The 26,832-nt window shown below is 31.4% G+C and overlaps 1 protein-coding gene across 2 annotated transcripts in view; it reads right to left on the reverse strand.

Moving 5' to 3' along the window:
• LOC129956986 (ATP-binding cassette sub-family C member 3-like) overlaps window positions 1-26,832 on the reverse strand; it is a 98,096-nt gene that overhangs the window by 50,927 nt on the left and 20,337 nt on the right. For both annotated transcript variants that reach the window (XM_056069079.1, XM_056069080.1), the window contains exons 7-12: window positions 22,539-22,673; window positions 20,106-20,267; window positions 16,075-16,249; window positions 12,880-13,134; window positions 7,991-8,056; window positions 4,945-5,082 (exon numbers count right to left, since the gene is read on the reverse strand). In XM_056069079.1, the coding sequence (XP_055925054.1) occupies window positions 4,945-5,082; window positions 7,991-8,056; window positions 12,880-13,134; window positions 16,075-16,249; window positions 20,106-20,267; window positions 22,539-22,673 (931 nt within the window). The remainder of the gene's footprint in view (window positions 1-4,944; window positions 5,083-7,990; window positions 8,057-12,879; window positions 13,135-16,074; window positions 16,250-20,105; window positions 20,268-22,538; window positions 22,674-26,832) is intronic.

Consider the following 26,832-nt stretch of genomic DNA (forward strand, 5'->3'; position numbering starts at 1 on the left):
AAAGCTTGCACAATTTGCACTTTGTAGGCATTCAGTTGAAGGCGATTATGTATTCGTAAATTACAACTCAAAGAATTATGAATACGTAAATTACAACTCAAAGAATTATGAATACGTAAATTACAACTCAAAGAATTATGAATACGTAATTTACAACTCAAAGAATTATGAATACGTAAATTACAACTCAAATAATTATGTATTCGTAAAGTACAACTCAAAGAATCGCCTTCAGCTGAATACCTACAAAGTGCAAATTGTGCAAGCTTTACACTTTAATGTCATTAATAAAATGCTTTGAGTTGTAATTTACGAATACGTAATCGGTTTTTGCGTAATATTTTTTATTCGAAAGTTATGAGGTACGGAGACCCCTACAATAATTAATGAACACCCTGTATTATTATTGTCTATTAAAAATTAGCTCAATATATATCATTATGTAGTAAAACCTCTCGAAGTTGTCATTTCTTGTCTGATTATATCCTCTGAATGATCATTTTTACTCAGCGCAGATTTTTATGACCATAGATATAATATTAAAATAAATTTTAGGAATGTCATCTTAAACTGCTTCCAGTTACAGGTCGACCTTTCGAATTTGTTGAAATCCATTGCCACGATTGCTACTATTTTATGAAATGAAAGAGGAGAAAGTCCCTGCATTGAAAAAAGTATTAGAAATCAAATAGATATTAATCATCCTTTTTACAGCGTGAACATTTAAGAAATTTATAATGTATCATATTCTTATAAATATAAAACCATAAGAAACAAAAAGTTAAATTTAGAAATAAAAATGGATAAAAATAAAGTAAAAAAATACAAAGAAACAATATTAAAATAAATAAAGTGAAAAAAATGTAACCCACAGAATCGAATGATCTCAGCTCGCTCGCCATTTAGTTATACATTTCTGTTAATAATGAGAAATTATAAATGCATTTATTAATAAAAGTAAACTTGAATTATTTCAAATTGCATGCACTCCTAACATGAATTTTTATCAATTACTGAAACTAAATCATCATAATAATGCCAATTGGGGTACTCGAGCCGATTTCAGAAATTTGCAAGAGAACGCAACAGGTTGGCGATTGCGAAGATGGTGAACAATTTTTCACTTTCTCCACATATGTACAGTCTGTCAAAAAAGTATTGGGACACCCCCATAAGTGCACAGATTTTTATCATAATATTTCACTTAAATATATGAATGAAACTAAAACAAAGAAGTAAATATTATTTTGAAATATACAATTCCTAATAATTCAATCAAAACTTTCATATTAATGCATTTATGGTTATAATTGGAAATAGAAGAAATCAAATAAAAAAAAAACGTGCTCAAAAAAGTATTGGGAAACTTCCTAATAAATAAAGGAAAGCAATGCAAACTTAAAAGTTATTATCTGGATGAGCTGTCTTTGCTTTTTATGGTCTCTCATAGTCTATTTGGCATGGGTTGGACCGATTTTTTGGAAAATGATCCATCGATTTTGGCCCTCATTTCGACCAAATGTTTTCTTTAGCCTTGCTTGTTAGAAATTTGATGTTCTTATAGTTTTTGCTGCAAATAATTCTATACATGCTCAATGGGATTAAAGTCTGTACTTTGTGCAGGAGTCTTTACAACACTAGGACATTGGTAGAGGACCCATTACTTGCAAATATCAGTGATGGATCCTCTATGATTGGGGTCATTATCTTGATACAGTTTAAAATGTCTTGAGATTCCCAGCTTGCTAGTACTTTGCTTTACATTTCGCTTTAGAATGTAAAGATAGATATGTTAATTCATTGTACAACCAATAAAATGTAAGTACCTGATACCAGTTCTTGCCATACAACCACAGACTATTTGATTTCCACTTTCATATTTGACAGTAAGTCGTAAATTTTTCGCAAGTATAGCTGTATTTGGTTTCCCCAAACGTTTTGCTTGCCCTTCCTATTCGAAAATGTTATATTTGCTTTCATCAACAAAAATTACAATTTCCCAAAACTCTTTCAACTGTTTTACAAACATTTTAGCAAATGCCAGCCTAACTTGTCAAATTTGCTTTGCTGATGTAGGGCTTACTTTGAGGTACTCTGCCATGATATTTATGTTTTCTTAAAACACTTCTGACAATTTCAGGATTTACAGATTTTTCAAACTTACTTTTACATAGCAGAATCAATTTTACGGCTCTTCAACCTGTGAATAATATTAAAAACAATAGACTTAATCAATTTCAAGATATGTCCTCTACAGCGAACTCATTTTCCATGTTTCTAATGACTTATCACAAGATTTCGTACATCAACCGATATATCTTTATTTCTCGCCATTTTTTGCACAACTAATCATCTATTGAAAATTTTATGTTTAAAATTATAGTCTAAAAATGTGGTAGTAAATGCAGTTCTATTTATGTGCAATATATTTGTTGAATTTCTCATTTCAAAATTGTCCCAATACTTTTTTTTTACTCCTATTTGTCTTTGAACGATCTTAAAAAAGCTAAATCAAATTATAATTCTAAAATATCACTAAAATTTTCCTTACATACTGTACACCAAGTGTTAAAATATTTCTTGATTAATTTTTTTTTTAAATTTTAATGTGATAAATAGCTTTGTCATTATTCAAGCCAAGTGTCCCAATACTTCTTTGAGTGACTGTATGTTAAAGTTAGGAAACAAAAATGTATAATTTTAAGATGTGTAAAAGATCAAAATTGAATTGAATAGATCGAATTGAATTTCTTTCTTTTCCCTGTTTTGATAAGATGTTTTTAATCAAAATTGAAAGACATATTTTTAATAACATTGAAGCGATCGCCGAAAACGACGATTAATAATAAGATTAATTTGGTTATGTCAATCAGCTTTAATGAATACATCTTATCAGAAAAGGATATATTATTTTTATCAAGTTGAATCTTAGTTTGGTGTGGCCCCAAGTTTGTCGCCAATATGATAACCCACACAAGCAAACAAATGGTTCTTCTAGTAACCCTAATGCTGCTGCTTTGTTTGCTTAATATTTCTTTTTGTTTATTAAGTTATATATCTACAACAATTTTCTAACTGAAAGCATCATTACTGCTAATGAAAGATTCTAATGTTATTTTTAAAGTGAACTACGAACAGATAATATTTATTCTTTAGCAATTCTTATTGAAATAATTTATTTTAATTCAAATCATCTGTTCAGGAATTTTGCCAGAACAGAAGATAAAAAATTAAAATCATCTGCTCGAGTTTTTTGAAATCGTTTGTCTTTATTTCACAATTCTGTGATCTTTTCATTTTAACAGAACTCTTTGCGATTTTTTTTTCATGGATTGCCCGTGATAATTCGACAAGTTAGGGATTGTTCAAAAATCGATTTTTCATTATCAGAAATATTATGATCACAAATATTATCAGGAATATTGTATTGACGAAAAAATATTATTCGATTTGCTAGAATGTCCTTTTCGAAAATTTGTAAATTCATTTACTTACTGTCATGTACAATGCCAAAAATGTGCATTCATAATGCACTTCACATACAAAAAGCATAAAAATGAAAATGAAAAAATAAAATAAAGAAATAAAATAATAAAATAAAAATGAAGCAAAAATGTAAGAATATTTCGGTAAATTAATTAGTCTTATTTAATATTATTTTTGATAATATGAGATTTTAAATATCGTTTGGTGGAAAACTTAAAAATGTAAATCAACAGCATTATACTATTTATGATTCAGCTTTCAAGAAATGTTTCAGGAGATGAATAAATATTTGTCATTCAGCTGCTTCCAAAACTTTTTAATGTACTCTTTTTATAACAATATTTATTATTAAATTTATCTAGAAATTCCAGTTACTTTAACGATATTAATCGGAAATGCTTATTCAACTACTATTCATTTATTTAATAGTTAAATATACGAATAAAAGCATGCTTTTTGAATTCTCAATCAGTTATACTTCATTCTTTTTAAAAAAATTTTGAACAACTGAAAATGAAATGACTGAAATTAAAACTTGAATAAATCCACAAAAAAAAAAAGAAAAATATTAATAGAGGACCTATTTGATATGTTTGCATACATTGTAACAGCCCCTGTATCTTTGCTTTTGTATATCTCCATTTCTTTTGAAAAGATTTGTGTAAAATTTTTATTTCTGGGGATTTCTAATTATTTAGAATTATTTTTAAAAAACAAAAAAGTTGAGTTACAACTGGGAAATTTGTAGATTACTCAATTATAAATATATAGATGACCCCCTTAACCTCCAAATTGAATGACATACTTTTTTTAAAATTTAGTTTTCATAGATTACGATAAATAAAAGAAGTCCGGTATTTTTTTTTATGGATTGTACTTTAAAAAAGACGACTACTTAGATTTAATAGTAGATAAATAAAAAAAATAGATTTTTGATTGAAATATCGAACATTTTTCTGCTCAGTATTCTTTAAAAACTCTTTATTCTTAAAAAGAAAAGTTTTAATTTTCTTTCTGAATTCGTTCTTCGGAAAGTCATAATGATTTTTTTTTATATTTATAAATTTTACACAGTAATATATTATTATAGTATTAATAGAATTTCAATAATCTAATGATTAGATAAAAATGCAATTTATTTCGCAGTTCAGGAACTAGACAACATATTTTTTAAGTTATCTGCAAGAATTTTTATCATTTAATAAACTTCTAATCCAGATGTTAACTTTAGTCAATAAAACCGTCCTTTTTTCTAATTTCCCAATTATTTTTTACTTTTAAAGGATTTTTTTTTTGTTCTTTAGATAAATTTTTTTCTGCAAAAAATATAAATATCTTGTAGCATTTTTTAAAATAATTCTACATTTAATTACCTACTGTAAATCAAAATTCATTCAACAATAAAAGCATTCAAAATAAAAATTCTTTTAACACATAAAGGACTTAATGACATCTTACCGCAAAGTAAAGGAAATTTTGAATAGAGAAAATCAGTCCCCCAAATAACCCAATTATCCGCAGAACACTGGCCTCTTCCTGTCGCACTCTGTTTATTTCTTTCATGAATGGCGCCTCCCATCTGCACAGTTTTATGGTCTGGAAAGATGAAAAGTGCAGATGTTATAACAAATTATTCTTTAACCACATGCAAAAGTATTCAAAAATGGTTAAATTATGACTTTTTTAACAAGATCCGTCTGAAACCCCGTTTCGAGTCCGGCGCACTTTATTCTCTTTCCCCTCGCTTGGGGTTTCCCGAGGTTCTTTGATGCCTGTTCATTTTACCGACAGTTAGCGGGAAGCTCTCGATCGAGGTCCATAGTCTTAAGTGATCCTATTATAGTTCAGATGGCAGATTTAGGACCATATCCGTAAAGGCAACAGGTCGTCGGAACGGGCTTAAAAGGTGTTATGTTGGGATACCCCGCTGTGTAAGTCTCACAACGAGCCATTACCTTGTTAATAAGGTTGTCTCGAAATGCTTGCCGCAATAAGAAACAATTTTTCTAAAAGAGAGGCTTTTAACGCCTGGAAGGCTCTGACAGAGTGCTGATGTTGTGCAGTGGTCGTTCCCAGATTATCCCATATATGTTATATAGAATTAAGAAACGTGGGCCATTTCATATAGCAAATATCTTCATATGCAAGAAAATTATGTACGATGTGATCTCTGTATAGCTATCAATATTGTTCATGGGAAAAAGAGTTCGGGATTGCAAAAGCCCAGTGAAATCTAACATAGACTTCAAGGATCTCATACCTACAGGGTTGTATGGAGACATAGACACATCAAAGACATAGACTTCAAGGATCTCATATCTACAGAATTGTTTGGTAACAATAACCATATCAAAGCCATAGACTTCAAGAATATCACACCTATAGGATTATATGGAGATATCATCCACATCAAAGATACAAACTTCAAGGATATCATATCTACAGGATTATGTGAAAACATTTGTGACACCAGAGACATAGACTTCAATGATCTGATACCTACAGGAGTAGGTATGTGCAGACATTAGTCACATCAAAGACTTCAAGGATCTCATACATTAGTAACATCAAAGAAAGTCAGCGCCAAACAAGAATTCCCCTTCCATCAAAATGACCAATTTCCCTCGTGTTGCAGAGATGATAGCGAGTGAAGATTAAGTTAAAGCTTAGTCAAGAATCACTTTGTGTGCCGTGTCTCGACTCGCCAGGAAACAAAACTCGCCCAGTTATTGGCGTGTCTGAAAAAAGGTGTATTCACCATTATAGAAAATAGATCGTCTTGTACTATACGGTCAAATCCACAGTATAATCAAATTTATAAGTGGAAATAGAGACCTATTCTTGCCTCCATAGCACTCAACATCAAGTCTCATACCAAAAAAGACTAAGGGAAAAAAAAACAAGCACTGCAGTCTCCTGTCACACATTTCAATCAATCAGAGATTGTCTTCATTTCCATTTCTCAAATTATGTTCCATCTGATTTTTTTTTTAATTGCATCCTGATCTACTATAACATAAAAAAATAAGTGAACACAGATTATATGTATATTTTTACAAATTTTATCTCTCACTCTGCATTATATTTCTAAGTTTATTACTACAAATTATATTTCTAAGTTGAAAAATTATGTAAACGGTCTCATCATAATATAATTTCTTATATAATTGTAAATTCTGTAAATAGTTATTTTTGTTTCGTTTTCCTACTGTAAATATTTTGTTAATTAAATAAAATTCCCGTAACATGCCCACCAAACCGTTCAGTGACCAGAATGGTCACGGATACGGGGGTATGAGACGGCGTTCTATTCTGCACTATACGGTCAGAGAGATGATGAACTGTATTAGAAAAGAATAGTACAGTGATTACTACAGTGAAGTAGTACAGTGAATAGATCACTGTACAAAGTCTAGTACAGTGATTCTCTTGTGATTTACAAGAGACACTGTACCAGACAAGAAGGACAAATAGACTGTTGTGCTATACGATCAGAAGGAGACACTATTCATGCAAAAGAAGTACGAGTTTGCAACAGTCCGAAAAAACCTAACGTAGACTTCAGAGATTTCATATCTACAGGGTTGTGTGGAGACATTAGCTATATCAAAGGCATGCAATAGGACTGTCCAAACAATGTCGCGCCAAGCAAAGATTCCTTCGACACCAAAATGACTAATTTCCTGACCAAGATTGGATGGATGATAGAGGGTGACCAGCTTTTCTCCAGGTAAAAATTATTCAAGAATCTCTCTGTGTGCTATATCTCGACTCGTCAGAAAACAAAAGCGCCCGAGTTATTGGTGTGTTAAAAAAAGGTGTATTCAACATTTCATCAAATAGACTCTTTTGTGCTAAAAGGTTAGAGGGAGACATTGATCAAGAAAAAGCAATCCGGGTTCGCCACAATCCGATAAAATCTAACATAGACTACTGGGCCCTCTCAGGCAAGTGTCTATATATTGTGCAGCTAGGAAAAAGTGTGTCGTCGTATCTTAATAGCAGGTATAGAACTTGTGCCGGTGCAAGCATCATCGCTCTCGGTCAGGCCTCTTGACGATAGATCTATTTATTTGGAGTTGATACTACACCCTTTTGGATACTCTACTTGTAATTATTGAGCCACCACCGCTTGGAATAGCCTGCCAATGGTTTCTCTATCCCATTCAATCAATTAAGTGAATTATGAAAAGTTATTTCACTGCAATCAAAACTGCTTGGAGATTTTAAGACAATATTCACAGCCCTAGATGTTTAGAAGGTCACATTTTATTTTCACTTGTAAAAAATAGGCTAAACAATATTTATTGAAAACTGGGAACTAGCGTTATACTATTTATTTTTCAAAACATATACAATACAAAAATACAAAATTCAACAATCTTACTTGTAGAAATTTTGAATTACTGAGAAAAATGTGTTTTGACCTTACTTTTGAATACTAATTGCATAATGATGTAACGTAAAAATTCTATTGACTCTTAATTGATTAACGGAAACTCACCTTTATATTCTCCAAAACATCACTCATTTGCTTTATTCTCAGTGCTCTTAGTTCCTCTTGTATCACCTGAAAGGATAAATAAATAATTAACATTCCGCACCAATAGCAAAAAATATCCTTTTGATATAACTTGAAAATTATAATTAAATTTTAAATGAATGAAATTGTGATATATGTTCCCCTGATATACTTCTCCTTTGACACTTTTGTCATTGAGAAAAATTTTATGTATCTCGTTTGACCCCAATCATTTCTATTATGGAAAATCCGTCTACTGAATGCATTGTGAAAAGTCCATGTGACTTAATAAACGATAACGACGCACGAAAACAAGAAAAACTGGTATCAAAACACAGACAAAGAGTAAAAAAATAAGGTATATTGCAGACATCAAAGACATACAAGCAGAAAATCGTTAATAAAGAACTAGAACAGCACAAAGCAATCAGGAAGAACCCGTTGGAGATCAATACTCTAAAGAAAGAATTCTCTCAATTACTCGCTTCAGCCTTGTTTCTCTCGTTTTAATAGTCTCCCAGACACAACAAAGAATTTTTTTTAAGGATTTCATATCCTACATACTTCTGCACGGTAAGAAATCAAACAGGCTCAATAATGGATAACGTCGCTGTATTCTTCAAGGAAATATAAAATATAGGCAACAAAGCAGACGAAACGTAGAGAAAAAAAGTATTGTTGAAATAAGCGATGCACAAACAACAAATCGTTAATAAACAACATTATAAAGCGCTGAGGAAGAACCCGTTCAAGATCAATACTCTAAAGAAAGAATTCTCTCAATTACTCGCTTCAGCTTTGTCTCTCTCGTTTTAATAGTCTCCCAGACACAACAAAGAATTTTTTTTTAAGGATTTCATATCCTACATACTTCTGCACGGTAAGAAATCAAACAGGCTCAATAATGGATAACGTCGCTGTATTCTACAAGGAAATACAAAATATAGGCAACAAAGCAGACGAAACGTAGAGAAAAAAAGTATTGTTGAAATAAGCGATGCACAAACAACAAATCGTTAATAAACAACAGTATAAAGCGCTGAGGAAGAACCCGTTGAAGATCAATACTCTAAAGAAAGAATTCTCTCAATTACTCGCTTCAGCTTTGTCTCTCTCGTTTTAATAGTCTCCCAGACACAACAAAGAATTTTTTTTAAGGATTTCATATCCTACATACTTCTGCACGGTAAGAAATCAAACAGGCTCAATAATGGATAACGTCGCTGTATTCTACAAGGAAATACAAAATATAGGCAACAAAGCAGACGAAACGTAGAGAAAAAAAGTATTGTTGAAATAAGCGATGCACAAACAACAAATCGTTAATAAACAACAGTATAAAGCGCTGAGGAAGAACCAGTTGAAGATCAATACTCTAAAGAAAGAATTCTCTCAATTACTCGCTTCAGCTTTGTCTCTCTCGTTTTAATAGTCTCCCAGACACAACAAAGAATTTTTTTTAAGGATTTCATATCCTACATACTTCTGCACGGTAAGGAATCAAACAGGCTCAATAATGGATAACGTCGCTGTATTCTACAAGGAAATATAAAATATAGGCAACAAAGCAGACGAAACGTAGAGAAAAAAAGTATTGTTGAAATAAGCGATGCACAAACAACAAATCGTTAATAAACAACAGTATAAAGCGCTGAGGAAGAACCCGTTGAAGATCAATAAAGAGAGAAATTACTAGATTACTCTCCTCAGCTCAGTCTCTCGGAATTCAATAGTCTCCGAGATAGGGCAAATAAGCTTCTATAAGGAATTCGTATCCTACATCCTTCTGGTACGGTGAAAAGTTCAAAAGGCTTTATAATGTCGCTGTGCTTTACACAAAACATGCAACACTGGTAACAAAATACAGGCGAAGCTTAGAAAAAAAAACATCACTGAAATCAACGACACACGGGCGATAAATCATTAATAAACAACCACAACAGCTCAAGGCGCTAAGAGAGTACCCAGACAAGAAGTAAATTTTGAATCCTGTTTTACTGGATCGAAGATTCTCTACACCATTTAAAAGAAACACTTGCCTCTTCCAGCTGCCTAATTATCTGACTCAAACGTTGGATCAAATGTTTTAGTCAAAGTTTGATGCCTTTTATAGTACTAACCAGCTTCAAAATGTGCATCACTTCAGTCTCTGTAGCTTGAGATCCAGCCACAGTTTAGAAAATTATTTGACACAGTGGTATATAACTGGAAATAAATAATGTAAATAAGAAATTTAATGTATTAAATTTAAAACATAATAGAATTAAGAAAATGTAATGATAGTAATTAATAGTAAAATATAAGAATACTAATTAAAACATATAAATTATAATAAGTTTTTCAGAGCAAAAAAAAAAAAAAATTTGTAACAGTATAATTCTTCTTATATAGAGGATTTTACTTATAAAAGTCAGTCACATACAAAAATTTTGAAGCATTTAGTATACTACAGGTTTTAAATGGGTCAACTTATGTGAATTTTCGTGAAAATCTATAAATTAATTTAATGGTTATGTATAAAAAAAATCAGAGCAGAGGCAGAAGCTCAGCAAAAAAACGTGATAAATTAAAGAATTTTACTTTCCGAAAGCACTTTAAAGATGTAAAGAATACTTTACTTTCTTCCAATAATTTCTTCTAACTTTTTCATGATAATTATTATAATAAGAAATAATTTCTAAGAACTTCTTCTAATTTTTTCAAAACAATAGTAATGATAAATAATTTCCAGTCACACTTTGAGATGAAGCATTCTTTCTCTTCGTTAGAGAATTTCTACACTTAAAATTTTTAACATAAGTGTATTTTCTTGAAATATATGCAACTTTTTATTAATTAACTTTCATTGTTCAGATGATGTGAAGTGAGTTTCCATTCTGCAAATCCAATCTTTATTTTATGCAAGCAAATAGCAGTTAAAAAATATTTTAGAATAAAATGAAAAAGATTCAAATCTTTAGTACGAAACAATGTAGCATGATATTGTTTCAGGCTTTATTTGTTCTGCTTGACCAACTTTGCAGTCAGCGATTTGTATAAATAATCCAGCCTGAATATTTTTCATTTAAAAAATATTTCCTCTTTGTTCTAATGAAATTGCATCATTTATTTATAGTCGCTCTTTAACTTTTTTACCCCTACTGATAATCCGAGGACAAGTAATTATTCCCTAACTGGCAACGTTTCAGTTCCCAATTCAGCTCACTCAAAAAAATCGTTTGGTACTCTGTATTATTTATTAAAAGTATTCTTATTTTTGTTTCCCGGTTGTTGTTTTTTCCATTTTTTTTCTATAAATAAATTGTTGTTATTTTCCCTTATATTAAATTTAAACAATGTTTTCGTGTACCTCGAAAATTTATTTATATTCATAGATTTATTCAGTTCTTATAAATTTAAATTTGTTAAAAATTAGATAGTCATAAATAGAAAAATCTAATTTTAATTTCCCCTTAATCGAGTGAGAATATTAAAATTTCTGCATGTACTGTTCACAACATTATTGTTTTATTGTAAAATATTACCTACAGGTAAAAAAAAAATATCTAAGAAAAGAAAGATAAATATTTAAAAAGTTATCTAAAGGAAAAGAAAATTACAAAATTATACTTAAAACTTATTTTTCAAAAATTGTTAAAATTGAAGGAATCATTTCATCGTATTAATCTTGGTGTAACAAAAAGGACAAATTTTTAAATTTAAATATTTTAAACATGATAATATGCTCAAAGTTAAAAGTTAATGAGGAAGAAACTCTAACATTTCGATTAATTTTTAACAAATTTTAAATTTTTGCAGATTATTTCTTATTGTCGAATGGCAACAATAACATGTAAACAAATCACTACACGAACGTTTCAGACTGCTTCATTGCACGTTTTTGCAGCTGCTATTAGTTAAATGCTTTGTTAATCAATGGAGCTGTAAAGTATTATTAAAAATACTCTGGATAGAGCTGACCAAAAACTCTATTCATTCAGAGAAAAAAATGCAAAAGAAATTTTAAAAATTAAATAAATAAAGGCAACAAACGATGCTTAATCGACAGGCAAAAATAGCTTAGCCGTTGCCATATGGGTAATCATTATCACTAGTTTAAGTAAATTGATGACCATATCTTCCAAAACTATTATCTCACAAAAATGAGTTTCACATTTTAAAACTAAACAAAAATTACCTTTAAATAATTTTGAACGATATCAGTTTTTATTTCTGTAACATGTTTTCTTTACTTTTAATAATTTTTTTAATGTAATACACAATTTTAAATGATTAGTATTTAGTGTTTTGAAAGTTTCCATCAAAACTGTCAATCGGGGGCTTTGGCAAATAAAAATTAAGATTAACCTTTTAGCTAATGACCAGCACTAAAAGGCCATCCAAATTCAGTACTGGCGAGCTGGATATCTATTCTCGTAAAATGGGTACAGAATGTAAAATAAGTTATTACCAAGAATGTCCTCGCTTTACATGTTACACTCCTCGTGTGAAATAGAATTTGACTCTCCAGTACAGAATTTGCATGGCCAGTTAGGACGAATCTGTTACGAAAGGGTTCAAAATTGCTTTCTTTGGACATTAATTGCGCAGTAGGATTTTCCCTTCTTCCGTTTTTATCTGTAGTATAATCATTTTTTAATTTGCATTTTTTAATTAACCTTATCAAATAACACAATTTAAAAAAAAATTGCAAATTTTTTGAAAAATTTGTCATTTGAAATTTAAAAAATATATACATTCCACCCTAATATTAAACAGCCTAAAAAGTCAATAATCTAATCGAACAAGCTGCTCGCCAAAGGCGACTAGTTTGCTGATAATATCTTATAAAAAATGGTTTATTAGTGTATACTCGTGAAAAAATTTCTCACCTGCTGTCTTTGAGATTTCTTTTCAATATAAGCTATCACATAAACTATTAGAGTGAGCACTAGAAATTCAAATTCCAAACTCGACTCCACATTGTAGATGAGCAAGAAAATTAACAAAATTATTCGCAGTGGAATACTCCACATCTTATGAGTGTCTGCCAACCACTCGGAGGCCTGAGGAGCTTCCACTGTCGCTAGGTCGGTTATTTTGGTAAATTCAATAAGGTGCTTCTGTCTGTTGCTCAGACGTAAACACTGTAATGAATAAACAACAACGTATAAATTCTAAACCGAAGTGGCACAGAATTTGTTCTTATTACTTATTGTTTGAATGCCAAAATTAAAATGTAAACAAATCACCATACAAATGCTTCAGGCTTTTTCACTGAATGTTTTTATAGTTTCACACTTAATTCAACGCCTCGCTAGTTAATAAAGCTGCAAAATGTTTAATATGAAAAGTGTGTGGCACAGAAATAGCTTTTATTAGTTAATACCGTATGGCAATAGTTATATGTAAACAAACAAAAGTACGAATTTCAAATTGCTTCATTAAAAACCTTTACTGTTTAATTGAATCCCCTTCGAACAGAATTGAAAAATATTATTAGAAATGCTCTGGAGATAGATCGCTGTCACCAAAAATCTATTCAATCAGAAAAATGAAGATGTAAAAGAAATCAAGAAACAGACTTTAAACAAAAAGTTCAAACGAGCTTAAAATTAAACTTAACCGTTGTCAGCTGTGTAATTACTGTGACTTTCCTACTTTCCTTCGGGAATTGGTGTTCATATCGTACAAAAATTGTCCCAAGACTCAACAATCACCTTTCTAATTATGACAATTCCATTTAATTTTAATAATATTTTAATTCAATTTCAAGTATTATATTCTTACGAATCTGTGATGCGGCTTCCCAGCATAGTTGGTTCCATCATCAGAAAGACCTTTTTACAGTCATCTGTATTGGACGGAGTCTGTTTGTCGCGCCGGAGGCCCCAGAGCTTGGCGACAAACTTGGCGACTTTGGCGCCAAAATAGATTATACCCGAAACATCGAGAATTTTCCCGATCCGTCCAATAGGAACCGATATACGCCTCGAACGTTCCTGATTGGTTGAGAGGCTTCTAGCCCCGCCTCCTGAGACCTATAAAAGGATTCAGCCGCAGCTGCCAGAGTAGTCGGAGAGAGCAGTAGTGGAGAGTAATCGGAAGCGACAGAGAATAGTCGGAATCGACGATAAAGAACTGGCCTTCCAGAGATAAGTGGAGCAGCGACGGAGTCAAGCTAGTGCTGAACTAAGCTGTGCGCTACTGTCTGCAGTAGAGTCTTGTTGTATGCTGCACGTCTCGGCAGAAGATAATCATCTTCTATGCTGTATATAGTTGTCGTCTTTGTGCTGCCCTGTGTGTCTTCGTGTAAATAAACGTCGTTGTTTTATTTTCTACTGCCGCCTGCTGATTGAGCGTTCTCCACACCATATAACTTCCACTATCCAAACGAAGCCGGAAAATTTCGTAACAATATACAATGTTTTTAAATGCTATGATGGACTTCAAACTCATTCAATAAAGCATTCAATTGAGTGTGTTTGCTAATCATTCATTCCACAGTAGGATTGCACTTCTGCTTTTATTTTGCAATACATACGCTTTTTAATTTGCAGTAAGCAGATTCACTTGAATTCATATTTTTTTATTCGTATCAAATAACAGGATAAAACGGTATTTTTTTCAAAAAGAAAAAAAACCCGCATACTCTCTAATAAAGTTGTCATACCAGAGAATGTTTTTGAATGGCATTTTAGTGAATTTAGTATCTTTGCTGAATCGATCGTGTCATACTTGACGATTCATTCCTGGGATGCGGGTTAATAGTATCCAAAAGTCGAGTTTGGATTTCAGACACGTTTTTCCCAACCGACTAAAACAAAAATGTGACACAAAACCGCACTTGTAGTCACATAATCCCATACCTAACTTGATACATTTAAGTCATTGTCGAATTGAATTGTCGCGTTTACATGCTTCTGAAAGTACAGATCGACAGACAATCAACCCGTTGTTGGATTTGGCTCAAAATCTAAAATGTGTCTGCACTATAGATACTAAATCTGTGTAGTTAACTTATGGTTACGAAATTTCCGGGGTTCGTTTGGATAGTGGAAGTTATATGGTGTGGAGAACATTCAATCAGCAGGCGGCAGTAGAAAATAAAACAACGACGTTTATTTACACGAAGACACACAGGATAGCACAAGGACGACAACTATACACAGCCTAGAGAAGACAATTATCTTCAGCCGAGACGTGCATACAACGACACTCCATACTACAGACAGTAGCGCACAGCCCAGTTCAGCACTAGCTTAACTCCGTCGCTGCTCTGCCAATCTCTGAAAGACCCGCTCTTCACTGTCGACTCCAACTATTCTTCACCGTCGATTCTGACTACTCTTCTCTCTCGAATCCGACTACTCTGCTCTGGTAGCTGCGGCTGCCTCCTTTTATAGGTCTCAGGAGGCGGGGCTAGAAGCCTCTCAACCAATCAGGAACGTTCGAGGCGTATATCGGTTCCTAATGGACGGTCGGGAAAATTCTCGATGTTTCGGGTATAATCTATTTTTGCGCCAATGTCGCCAAATCCATCGCCAAGTCGCCAAATGGGCGCTAAGTTTGTCGCCAAACTCCGGGACCTCCGACGCGACACCCGGACTCTGTCCAATACAGTTGACTGTAAAACTGTCATTCTGATGATGGATGGAGCCAACTATGCTGGGAAGCAGAATTGCAGGTTTGTAACATTATACTCGAACAGGCGGACGGACTTCCTCTGAACAGATTTTAAGCAAAATTTGATAGAAATTTGCAAATTTGGTGTAGATATCGTATACGAAATTTCAACCGTCTAGCTTTAAGCGTTTTTGGTATATCATTGTTACAGAGAGACAGACAGATGGACATTTTCCAAAAATGTGTTTTTTGAACTCGGGGTGTTCTAAAACGTGGTGATTTGTCAAAATCTCGAGTTCGGATTTTTTGACGATTACTGTATTTTCTCTATACTACGTGTACGAGAAAGTAAAACATGCATTTCATAAATTCCTTGTCAGTCTAAAATGTAAATAATCTGAGCGAACAAACTGTTCGCCAAAGGCGGTTTGGTTTTCAAGAAACAAATTAAGAAAACTTACTTTTCGATAGACGGCAGAGCTGAGAGCAGGTCGAAGAAAGAAAGATGCATTTTGCGCCAAATTCGTGTTGTGAACTGATAGCAAAGTGTGGAGGATAGAAACGACAAAAATCGATGCAACGTACATATAACCATGCCATGCAGGCTCGTTACTTTCTGAATACTGAATAATGTAACTATAAAAAAAAAACGGAATTTATTACATTATGATAAAATACTTGCAAAATACGGAAAACTAACACTAAAACCTCGTCTCAAAGTGGAGATCCTGCAAAATATAAAATATGCATTTATGATCATTTAAAACAATTTAGGAGATATTTTATGATAAATATGTTAGTATCCCATGATTTCTAACTAAAAATACTGTAGAAAATTGTTTTAAATTATCTAAATTTGAATAGGAAGTATACTTACCAATGAACATCGATGGTATTTTTACCCTTAGTACTCAGTAGTAAGTATGCTTACCACTTTCAATTTTCCCTGAACGATCTCTGGTAAGTATATTTGCCATCCTTTACTTCATAAATTAAATAGCAAATCAACGAACTTTTGATGTTTTAGTATGTACAACACCGGTTTATCATGATATAACTCTAAAATATTTTATTTTTGTCAATGTCCCGGAATCATGCCCTATAAAGGATTAATACTAGCAAGACATACCCTTTGCTTTTTTTTTTTTTTTTTTTTGCTGATTCTTCTCCTAGCATTATTTTACCGCTGTTTAAACTACCAATAGCAATATTTTAAACGATCTTGAAGATAATATTTTTTTGTATAGATCAAACTAATTTTGATCAACGCACACCTTGGTAATGAACCCAAAAACCCTCCCCTAAATTTCCTAAAGCTTCTGCATTGCCCCCCCCCTCAAAAAAAATCTGATTTTTAATCCATTGAATCTTTTAACCAGTCGGCTGTGGTTGCCTAGTGGTAAGGCCTCGCCGTCGGATCCCGAGGGTTTCAAGTTCGAGACCTGATTAAACCAAAAAACTGTTATGTAAGCGAGTCTAGAACACGTTAAATTGGTCAAGGTCAAATGTTCTCCCGCTAGTACGGTGTGGTATTTGGGGGATTGAGCGTCAGGTGTCGTCCTCATCATTCGACTGCTGTTCAAAATTATGAGGTCCATCCCCAAATAGCTTTAGTGTTTCTTTAAAACGGGACGTTAATATAACTAACTACTACCCCTCTTCCTCTTTCCTTTTCAGCAATTCCATGTCACCGCCTGGAACGCCAACCACCATGACCTTCCTAAAACAAATATACTAAAGACTATGTTATTTGTTAGGAACAAAAGAAGTAACAATAAAACAAAGAAGTTTTTTTTATTTAGCTCAAGCAAACAATACCAAAGTAATTGGAAACATAAGCAACTAAATGTAGAGCAAACAAAAATGACAGATGAATGGAAGTTATACATAATTTTATATTTTATATTTATATAATATTATTTCGTATTTCAAAAGAATTCATTAACTAAAAATTGTACAAAAAAATCAAACTTACCTTACTATATTTAGTTGGTACGAAATCTTCCCGCTTTATTGCAGAGATCCACGCTCTTCTAGTGTTTTCATCGTTTGGAAACGAAAATACAGAAACACTGGAGCTATTTTTTGCGTAATTACTTTTACAATTGGGAACACTGCACGCACTAGGCATCTTCATTACGATAAATTAAAATTAATATGCAAAAAGATCAGAAAACTTTCAAACAAAGCCAATAACATATTTCCCATTCTTCACTACGATAACGACTATTGTTTTCTACAGAATTCAGCCAACCTCATGACGTCACTGGCTGAAAGCATTGGGAGTTGTGAGGCCTTGTATTACGAAGATCGTGCCACCACTCTCATGACCTTCTTGATAGGGCAATCTTTCTTCATGCCAGTATCTGTGTTACGGTTGGCTCCTCCTCACTTCTTTTCCACGATTAGGAAAAAACACACATTCTTCCTTGAGAATTCTTAGAAGAAAGACAACCATTCATCTTTGCATAATGTTGAGGAAAGTCGCGCAGATTATTTCGTAGTTTTCGTTTTTGGAGACCAACTGTTTCGACAAGAATACTGGTTGAATTTAATTTTCATTAAATATATCATGGATAAATTTATATTTTCCTCGAAACATATTTTTAAACATCAATTTGTGACACACTTTAGAGACTTGCACCTTTAAAAACCTTTTATTTTATATATTTATCGGACAAATGAACTTTATAGAATTAAGTTCCAGGAAATCATTTAATATATGAAAATAAATTTTTGTTCGTATTTTCTACGCTGCCGTACTGTTCATCCGATGGCGATAAAACTTTGCCAACATAGTGCTTTGAACTTAGTAAATCCATGTTTTTCACAAGACCAATTGTATGTTGGATGCGCGCGAGTCGGACAGTCAAGAAATTTATTTGTTTTTGCTGAAGGCGGCAAAATAAAAAATATTGTCAACCCTGAGGTATACTTGAATAATAAAGGAAAAAAATTAATATTATTTATACTTTTCCTTCATATATCATTCAATTTCAATGAATGTATTCACTGTCGACAAGAAAATAAATATCATTATTTCTATTATTCCTAATTAAACAAGACAGCTATTTCTAATTTCAAATGATATTTCCAAAATTATTTCGTCTACAGGCACCAGCTCGTAGATTATATACAGTGGCTCAAAAAATTGAGAGTACACCTTACTTTTACTTGATAAATTCGACTTTCAATAAAAATAACACATTACCGGGAAGTGCAAACATGTTTTTTTTATTTTTAAACATAACAAATGGTTTAATTTAGAGTAAAAATAAAGAAAAATCCACGAAAAACTTCTAAATTGAAAAGTTTCAGAAGCATTTTAAATAAACATACGCAGAATTTTGCCTCAAAAAATGGAGAATACACCAATTAAATTCTTGTAATATCTCGCATAGAAAGAATGTGTCAGTATTTAGTTGTATGTCTATTGGAAATTTAGGTTTGGATGGAAATTTCATTTTCCAGTAGGACACCGACCGCAAACAGAATGCACATAACGTCAAAATATGGTATCTTTTTCATTGTAAACAGCAGTTACATACTGCTCGACAACATCCATCCGACAACATCCATCCTCGACAACAATGCCATTGAATATTCGTGGGCCACACTCGAAGCAGTGGTCCAAAAACACAAAATTAGAAAAAAAACCATTTAAAACAAGTGGTGCAAGAAGAATGGGGTAAAATATCTTCAGATATCACCAAAAATGGGTCGAATCGGTACCACGATGTTTAAAAGTCCTTATAAAAGCAAATAGACATGCAACTAAATACTGACACGTTCTTTCTATGCGAGATATTACAAGAATTTAATTGGTGTATTCTCCATTTTTTGAGGCAAAATTCTGCGTATGTTTATTTAAAATGCTTCTGAAACTTTTCAATTTAGACGTTTTTCGTTGATTTTTCTTTATTTTTACTCTAATTTAAACCATTTGTTATGTTTAAAAATAAAAAACATGTTTGCACTTCCCGGTAATGTGTTATTTATATTGAAAGTTGGATTTATCAAGTAAAAGTAAGGTGTACACTCAATTTTTTGAGCCACTGTATATAAAAACGTAACTGTTCTGGGTAATCTATCTTCTAACTGCACGTTACTGCAGGGCTGTAGCTTCACTTTCTTATCCCCTCTGCTAACTACAGTGATATTAAGCAGGATCCTTTTACCATATTCAAAATATTTCAAGAAACTATAAAGACGGTTTGATTTTCATGACAACAACAAATGTTGAAATTTTCTTTGATGAAAAATTTTGGATTTTTCACTTTTTTTAAGAAGTAAAGTAAAATATCGGTTTCTGAAGTTCGCCAATGTTTTTGAAATTTGAACATACAAAATCACTATTAATTGTATCTACCTTTTATGGAAACGATAGCAATGTATATTAAAATGCGTCGACACTTGACACAGTTGTAGTTGGGGGGGATTGAAACATTTATTGAATAACAATAAAATGTATTTATCATTTTAAGCTACTTACTCAATGAGGATAATTGGTAGTATATATAAGACAGTGCATATCAGTTCTATGAACCCTGTAAGCAATATCCAGTGCCATACGCCTTTATATATAGCCAACAGTAGAAAAAGGCGGCGAAAAAAGATGATTTTCCTTCTTATGAATTTGTTGTCGGCTTCAGAACTGAAAAGAATGTATGACGTCAGTTCAGAATTATATATCTAAAAACAAGATATTTTTATGTACAAAATTACTTTAAACTTTTTAAATTTAATAATTCATTTTATTGTCACCTAGTTACTGAATCCTCTTCTCTGCAGCTCTGTACATAGGAAAGAAAAAGAAAAACACTTGCACGATGTACAGTTTTTCACTCTTATTTTTATATCTTTTACTGGTTTCAAGATCCTCAACTCTAATTTTGAATTGTGAATTGTGAATGATATGGTATCATGAACAATAGTTTAAAAGCATGAATTTTACATATTGCGAAGTTAAAAAAAAGTCCAAAAATATATAGTTAGAAAATGTTAAAAAAAAAAAAAAAAAAAAAAAAAAATTGTTGATCCATGTTAGTTTTAAACCACTACAATAGAATATTTAAAAAAAAAAACTATCAAATGAAATAATTTATTTAACTAAATTATTTATTAATTAATATTATTTTATAATAATTTATTAATTTATAATAATTTATTTTATATTATTATATTTTATATTATTATTATTTTATATTATTATATTTTATATTATTATATTTTATATTATTATTATTTTATATTATTATATTTTATATTATTATTATTTTATATTATTATTATTATTATTATTATTATTTATTTTATATTATTAATTTATAATAATTTAATTTATAATAATTTATTTAATTTAATAATATATTATTAATTAATATTATTTTATATTATTATATTTTATATTATTATTATTATTATTTATTTTATATTATTAATTTATAATAATTTATTTTATAATAATTTATTTAATTTAATAATATATTATTAATTAATATTATTTTATAAATTATTTATTATTATTTTTAATAATTTATTTATTTATTATTAATGAAATAATTTATTTATTTATAATGAAATAATTTATTTTAAATAATTTATTTTATTTATTTAATGAAATAATTTATTTAAATGTATTTAGTGAATTCAAGATAAAAATGGTCCCTCCCAAACTTTCTCTCATACTCTCTAATGGAAGTGGCTTCTCAGAAAATGCCTTTCATGGAATTGTTATACAATAACTATGAAATATTAATATTTGGCGTAAATCTAACATTTTTACTGGATTTAGCATGTCATCCTGAGTTTTTTTGGGGGGGTGATTAATCTCTGACATGCGATTAATAGTATCTAAAAATCGAATTGTGTTTTAGGCACGTTTTTCCCAACTGATTGAAAAAAAAATTTGACACAAAACTGCACTTGCAGTCACAAAGTCCCATCCCCCATTATCTACACTATTGATGTTCAATGTGTGTACCGAATCTTATCTATCTAGCTCTCTTCGTTTTGTCGTTATCGTGTTAACTTATATTCGAACAGTCGGACAGATAGACTTCCTCTGAATAGATTTTGTTTAAAATTTGATAGATATCTGCATATTTGATGTAAAGACCGTATACCAAATTTCAACAGTTTAGCTCAAAGAGTTCTTGAGTTATCTTTGTCACAGATTGAAAACACATTTTAAAAAATTATATAAGTTTAAAACGGGGTGATTCCTCAAAATTTCGAGTTCGAATTTTTTGATGATCCTAATACTTTCACTAAATTACGCACATGAGAAAGTGAAGAAGACATGGTATGTCAAATGGAATGCATTAAAAGTTTTTGTGTTGCCAAAATTTGAAATAAAATTAGGTTAAACAAACAAAGAAATTGCAAAAATTTTAATAGGGAGTATTTAATGATAAATGAATGCGCGCTTACTAAAATTTTTTCTTTCCTTCAACATAAAGTCATTAAAAGTGAAAGGATTGAAGAAAGCAACCTACTGTTCAACCTCAATTATAGCCGTTATTAAACAGTGAACTCGGGTCTATTGTATGTCATAGGTTTATCCCCACTGACCAGTGAATGTGGCCTAAGTTTGGAAAACTATGGGCTCAATAATGTGTCATGAAATTCCTCCATACATGAAGCATATCGAATTTTATTTGCAATTTATTCTTTGATTAAAATAAATCTCCAGTAAAAATGTGCAGTTTTAAGGATACAATACTACTAATCTTTTGTTGAATTAGTGCTCTGCAATTAAAATTTCGCAAATTAAATGCATAAGCGATATTGTCCAAATGATTCATGTCTGCCCTATATATTGAATACAGGGTTTATGTTGTTAGTACTTTTTAAAATTATTTTATTTTATTATACACATAAAGCTACTCGTGCATAAAATGACTTCTATCCGTGCTGTACTTACGAAATTCGATGTGACTTTTGCTTTTTACTCCACGGCTTCTGGAAGCGTGAATATGCATACATTGCTTGCATTTTGCGGCCTAGAATAGCAAGGTTATTGATGTCGAAGGTATTTCTATATCCATGCCACACGATCCTAAAAGAAATTTAAAAAAAACATTAAAAAGGAATCTATATATATAAAAGGCTAACGTATTGTTTGCCAACGGATTCTAAAACCTCCGCGCTTTTGCGCATGCGTTAGGATGGATTTAATTCGGCAAAATAGGGGTGAAAGGAAAGGTGAAGATGTTTACATCTATCTATACTTATATAAAGCTCCATGCATGTGTGTGTGTGTTGGCGCTCTACTGGCCAGACCGTTTGACCTACACCTACCAAATTTGGTACATGTATACCTTAGAGGTCGGGAATGTGCACTTGGAGTCCCTTTTTTAAAATTTTTAGTTAGAATTTTAATTATTAATTAAAAACTAACTTTCCCGCCAAAAAATCTTCTATATTCCCCACCGCCAAATGAGTAAGGCTTCAGGTATTTTTTTCCTACTCTAATGAGGCTAGGGTTAACATTTTTCGCCCGATTATTTCAAACGATTCTGTTTATTTTCTTAATGTTTTATGCATTTAAAATTAAACATTGTTAATGAATCGATCTTTGATATTCATTATGAAGTACTTTTAAATTAAAATAAAACAGAATAAAGAAAATTAAAAATTTCTAATCCGCATAGCTTTACCCCAATTGGCGTAGAAAAATTCGCGCATTTGCGTTACCGTAACTGGCATCCAAAATTCACGCATGCGCATTGTGTTCTGATTGCTGACAGCTATTATCAACGGATGCGGAATTGATTTAAATTATTTTGAAGTTAGTTGCAGGGCCGCCATGTGGGGGTGGCAAAATTGTTCACCGCACAAGGGCGCCTGGGCCAGGGGGGGGCGCCAAAATTTATAGTACTTATAGTTTTTTTAATTTAATTTTACTTAAAATAAAGTTGTTAATTATACGCTTGCAATTTTGCATGTTTTATATTTTCTAAGCAATAAAATGAGATTTTATTTTATATTTTAATATTATTTTACTTTTGTTTTCCTTTCTGCGGGTTGTTTTCTTTTGTGTAAAACAAAATTTGACTGCCGATACGAACAATAAAAGCACGTTCCGTGTGGAGTTCGCGCTACCACACGGAACGTGTTAAAAATTTAAGAATTTGTAACATGTAACAACAGGAATTGGGAATGTTTTGTATCGGCATATATTTATTCTTTATGTGCTGTGAAGCTGTTGCAGCTCAACGTCGTTGTTTAGTTTGCTTTTTTTTTATGATGGTGACGGCGCCACCGTGCGTGTGTGCCCTTGAATTAACAGGGAATACCTTTATTTTTAATCATATGCGTAGTCACTGCTCATAAAGTGCGTACATTCTGTGAATTGCTTCGGATGCAAAGTACTGTGATTAATTGTTTTCAAATCGTTTTTTGTTTATAATTGCTCAAAAAAATAGGATTATTATTTAGAGGTAAATGAACAATCTAAATATATTATTAGTATTATTTTCATAGCAGTAAAAATTCATAAAAAGAAACAATTCATTAAGAAAAACTTTTATCTTTGAAATTAACAAAATAATTCAAAAAACAACTTTTTATTTATCTCTATAAAACTCAGATAAATCTTACCCTTAATTGGGCAGAATTTGATTTATCTATTTCTGATATACAATTACAATTTCCAAATAATCAAAAAAAAATTCTAAAAAAATTACTAATAATTATAGCTTTTATTCATTAAAAGTTTATAATGTACCTGAGATGTTTTCAATATTTCAATTCTTATAACAAATGCTTTTTAGTAATTTGTATTAATATTGGTTTAATTTACTTAAATATTTGAATCAGCGGAAAGAAGAAAAAATTTCAAATTAAATTCTCAGAAATAAATTTTCCGCAAAAAAATGTTTCTAAAATTTTAGTTAAATTAGTTTTGTTATCTGAATCTTTATTTAGTAGCAAAGGACATAAATGGGCTTTCGACATTCAAATAGTATATTGAGAGAAAATCATATGATGCAGCACATATAATTTGCAGCAGTGCAACAGAACCCCATAAAGGGGCGCCAAATTTCCATTTGAACAAGGGCGCCTAATACCCACGCGGCGGCCCTGGTTAGTTGTATGCTTTTGTAATTAAAATGTATTTATGTTAGTTATATATTTTTTGTATATGCTTATAGTTTTAAGTCCATCGTTTTTTAAGTAGTTTTTTTAAACCTTTTCAACCGATTATTTTAAACGATTCGTTTTATTTTCTTAGTGTTTGATGCATTTAAAATTAAACATTGTTTATTAATCGATCTGCTCATGATGAATCTGAGAAAATTTTGTTGACAAATGTTACATAAATTAAGAAAGATATTCTTTAGTTCCCATAAAGTTTACAAGCTCAGTGACTCTGTTTTCAGTAATCATATTATAAAAAAATGCTTTGTTTGAGTAAAAAATATTATTATATTAATTGCAGATTAATCTTTTCCACTTTAATTTAAAGCATAAATTCTACGGGAGCTAACAGAAAATGAGAGAGATACATATTACGTTATGACTGAAGGCCTTTATAATAATATGAGTGAATTATATGACAATCAAAATTTTAAGTTTTAAATTATTTTGATGAAGAAGCTATTAAAGTAGGAATTGCATAAAATATTTAATTATTAGAATTTTAACGAGCATTAAGATTGGCGAACCGGCTGGTTGCCATAGGTGGCTAGTTTACCAATAAAGTAAATTCCGGAAATGGCGCACATCCTACCGTGTGTCAGCCCTTAATGAGATAAAACCGCCGAAAAGTGGCCGTCTCAGAATACTAAAACGAACAGTATATGGTACAGAAATCTCTCTTATTACGTATTTTCAAATGGTAACTGCAGAGTGTAAACAAATCACTTTACGAACACTTCAGATTGCTTCATCGAACTATTTTACAGCTGCGCTTAATTCAAGGCTTCGCTTCTTAATGAAGCTGCAAAATACAGCTCAACAAAAACTCAACTTGCTCAGAGATGTCGGCCACAACAAATCCTGTCGATACTGCTACGTTCAGTGGTGGCGGGGTGGTCGGCTGTACGCAAGAAGAACTTGCTCAGAGGTAAGAAATGTAAAACGAACCAAGAAATAAGTAACAAACAGGATTTAGTTTCAGTTTGGTTAATTAATCGAGTGCAAAAATAGGTTTAACCATTGGGTAAATCTATGCCCTATAACTTACCTAAGGAAATTGATAAATATTTTTTACATAAGTTTAAAACTCAAAAAATTAGCTTTTTAATTATATCAATTGCATCTTTTGTAAAAAAAATTTTCTTAATAAATGTTTTATGTATAATATACAATTTACAACAATCAATTTTTAATGTTGTGAAATTCTAAAACATCCACCAAAGCATGCAACTGCATTTTTCTGCTAATATTAAAATTTGTAAAATAAAAAGCAGTCCATTTAATGTTTTTTTTTGTGAGAGAGGCGGGTGGGGAGGCATTTAAAGTGGTATAAAAATGGCCGCTAAGCGAGACAGTGATAAAGAATAGTCGATTGGAGCAAATGACCACATTAGAAAAGTTCAAATTAAACTTTATTTGTAATATCTACGTATCACCACAATCACACCAATATTTCACGATCACACATCGGTGAAATTACTACTGATTGATGAGGCCCAGATGCTTCATCTAGTCGGTTGTGTCTTTTAATAACGATCCCACATCGGTGAAATTACTACTGATTGATGAGGCCCAGATGCGTCATCGAGTCGGTTGTGTCTTTTAATAACGATCACACATCATTGAAATTACTACTGATTGATGAGGCCCAGATGCGCCAGTTTTTTAATAATGATCACATTTAGGTTTCAGTATTGAAAGCAACTTTTTTCTATACTCATATATTTAAAAGAACATGTTTGGTTTCTGGAAAAAAAACTGTATTAATTTAATTTTAATCATTTCTGCATCAATTTAAAATTGATATAAGGCTGACAGAAAACTAGAGAGATACATATAAGGAAATTAAATAAAAATGGTAAAAATTCAGGTTTTGATTCAATATTTATCTTTTGCACTTTAAAAGGCTGGCAGTTTTCTTTCTCTTGCTTTAAATAATATGTATGGCAAATGTATGTGAATTTGGAAGAGGTAAAATTACCCTAGGCGGTGCCATTCTTAGTATAGTTTAGTTTTATTAACGTCCCGTTTTAAAGCAGTACTGGGACTACTTGGTACGGACCTCATAATTTTGA

The sequence above is a fragment of the Argiope bruennichi genome, chromosome 11, assembly GCF_947563725.1.
Source record: "Argiope bruennichi chromosome 11, qqArgBrue1.1, whole genome shotgun sequence".
NCBI lineage: Eukaryota > Metazoa > Arthropoda > Arachnida > Araneae > Araneidae > Argiope > Argiope bruennichi.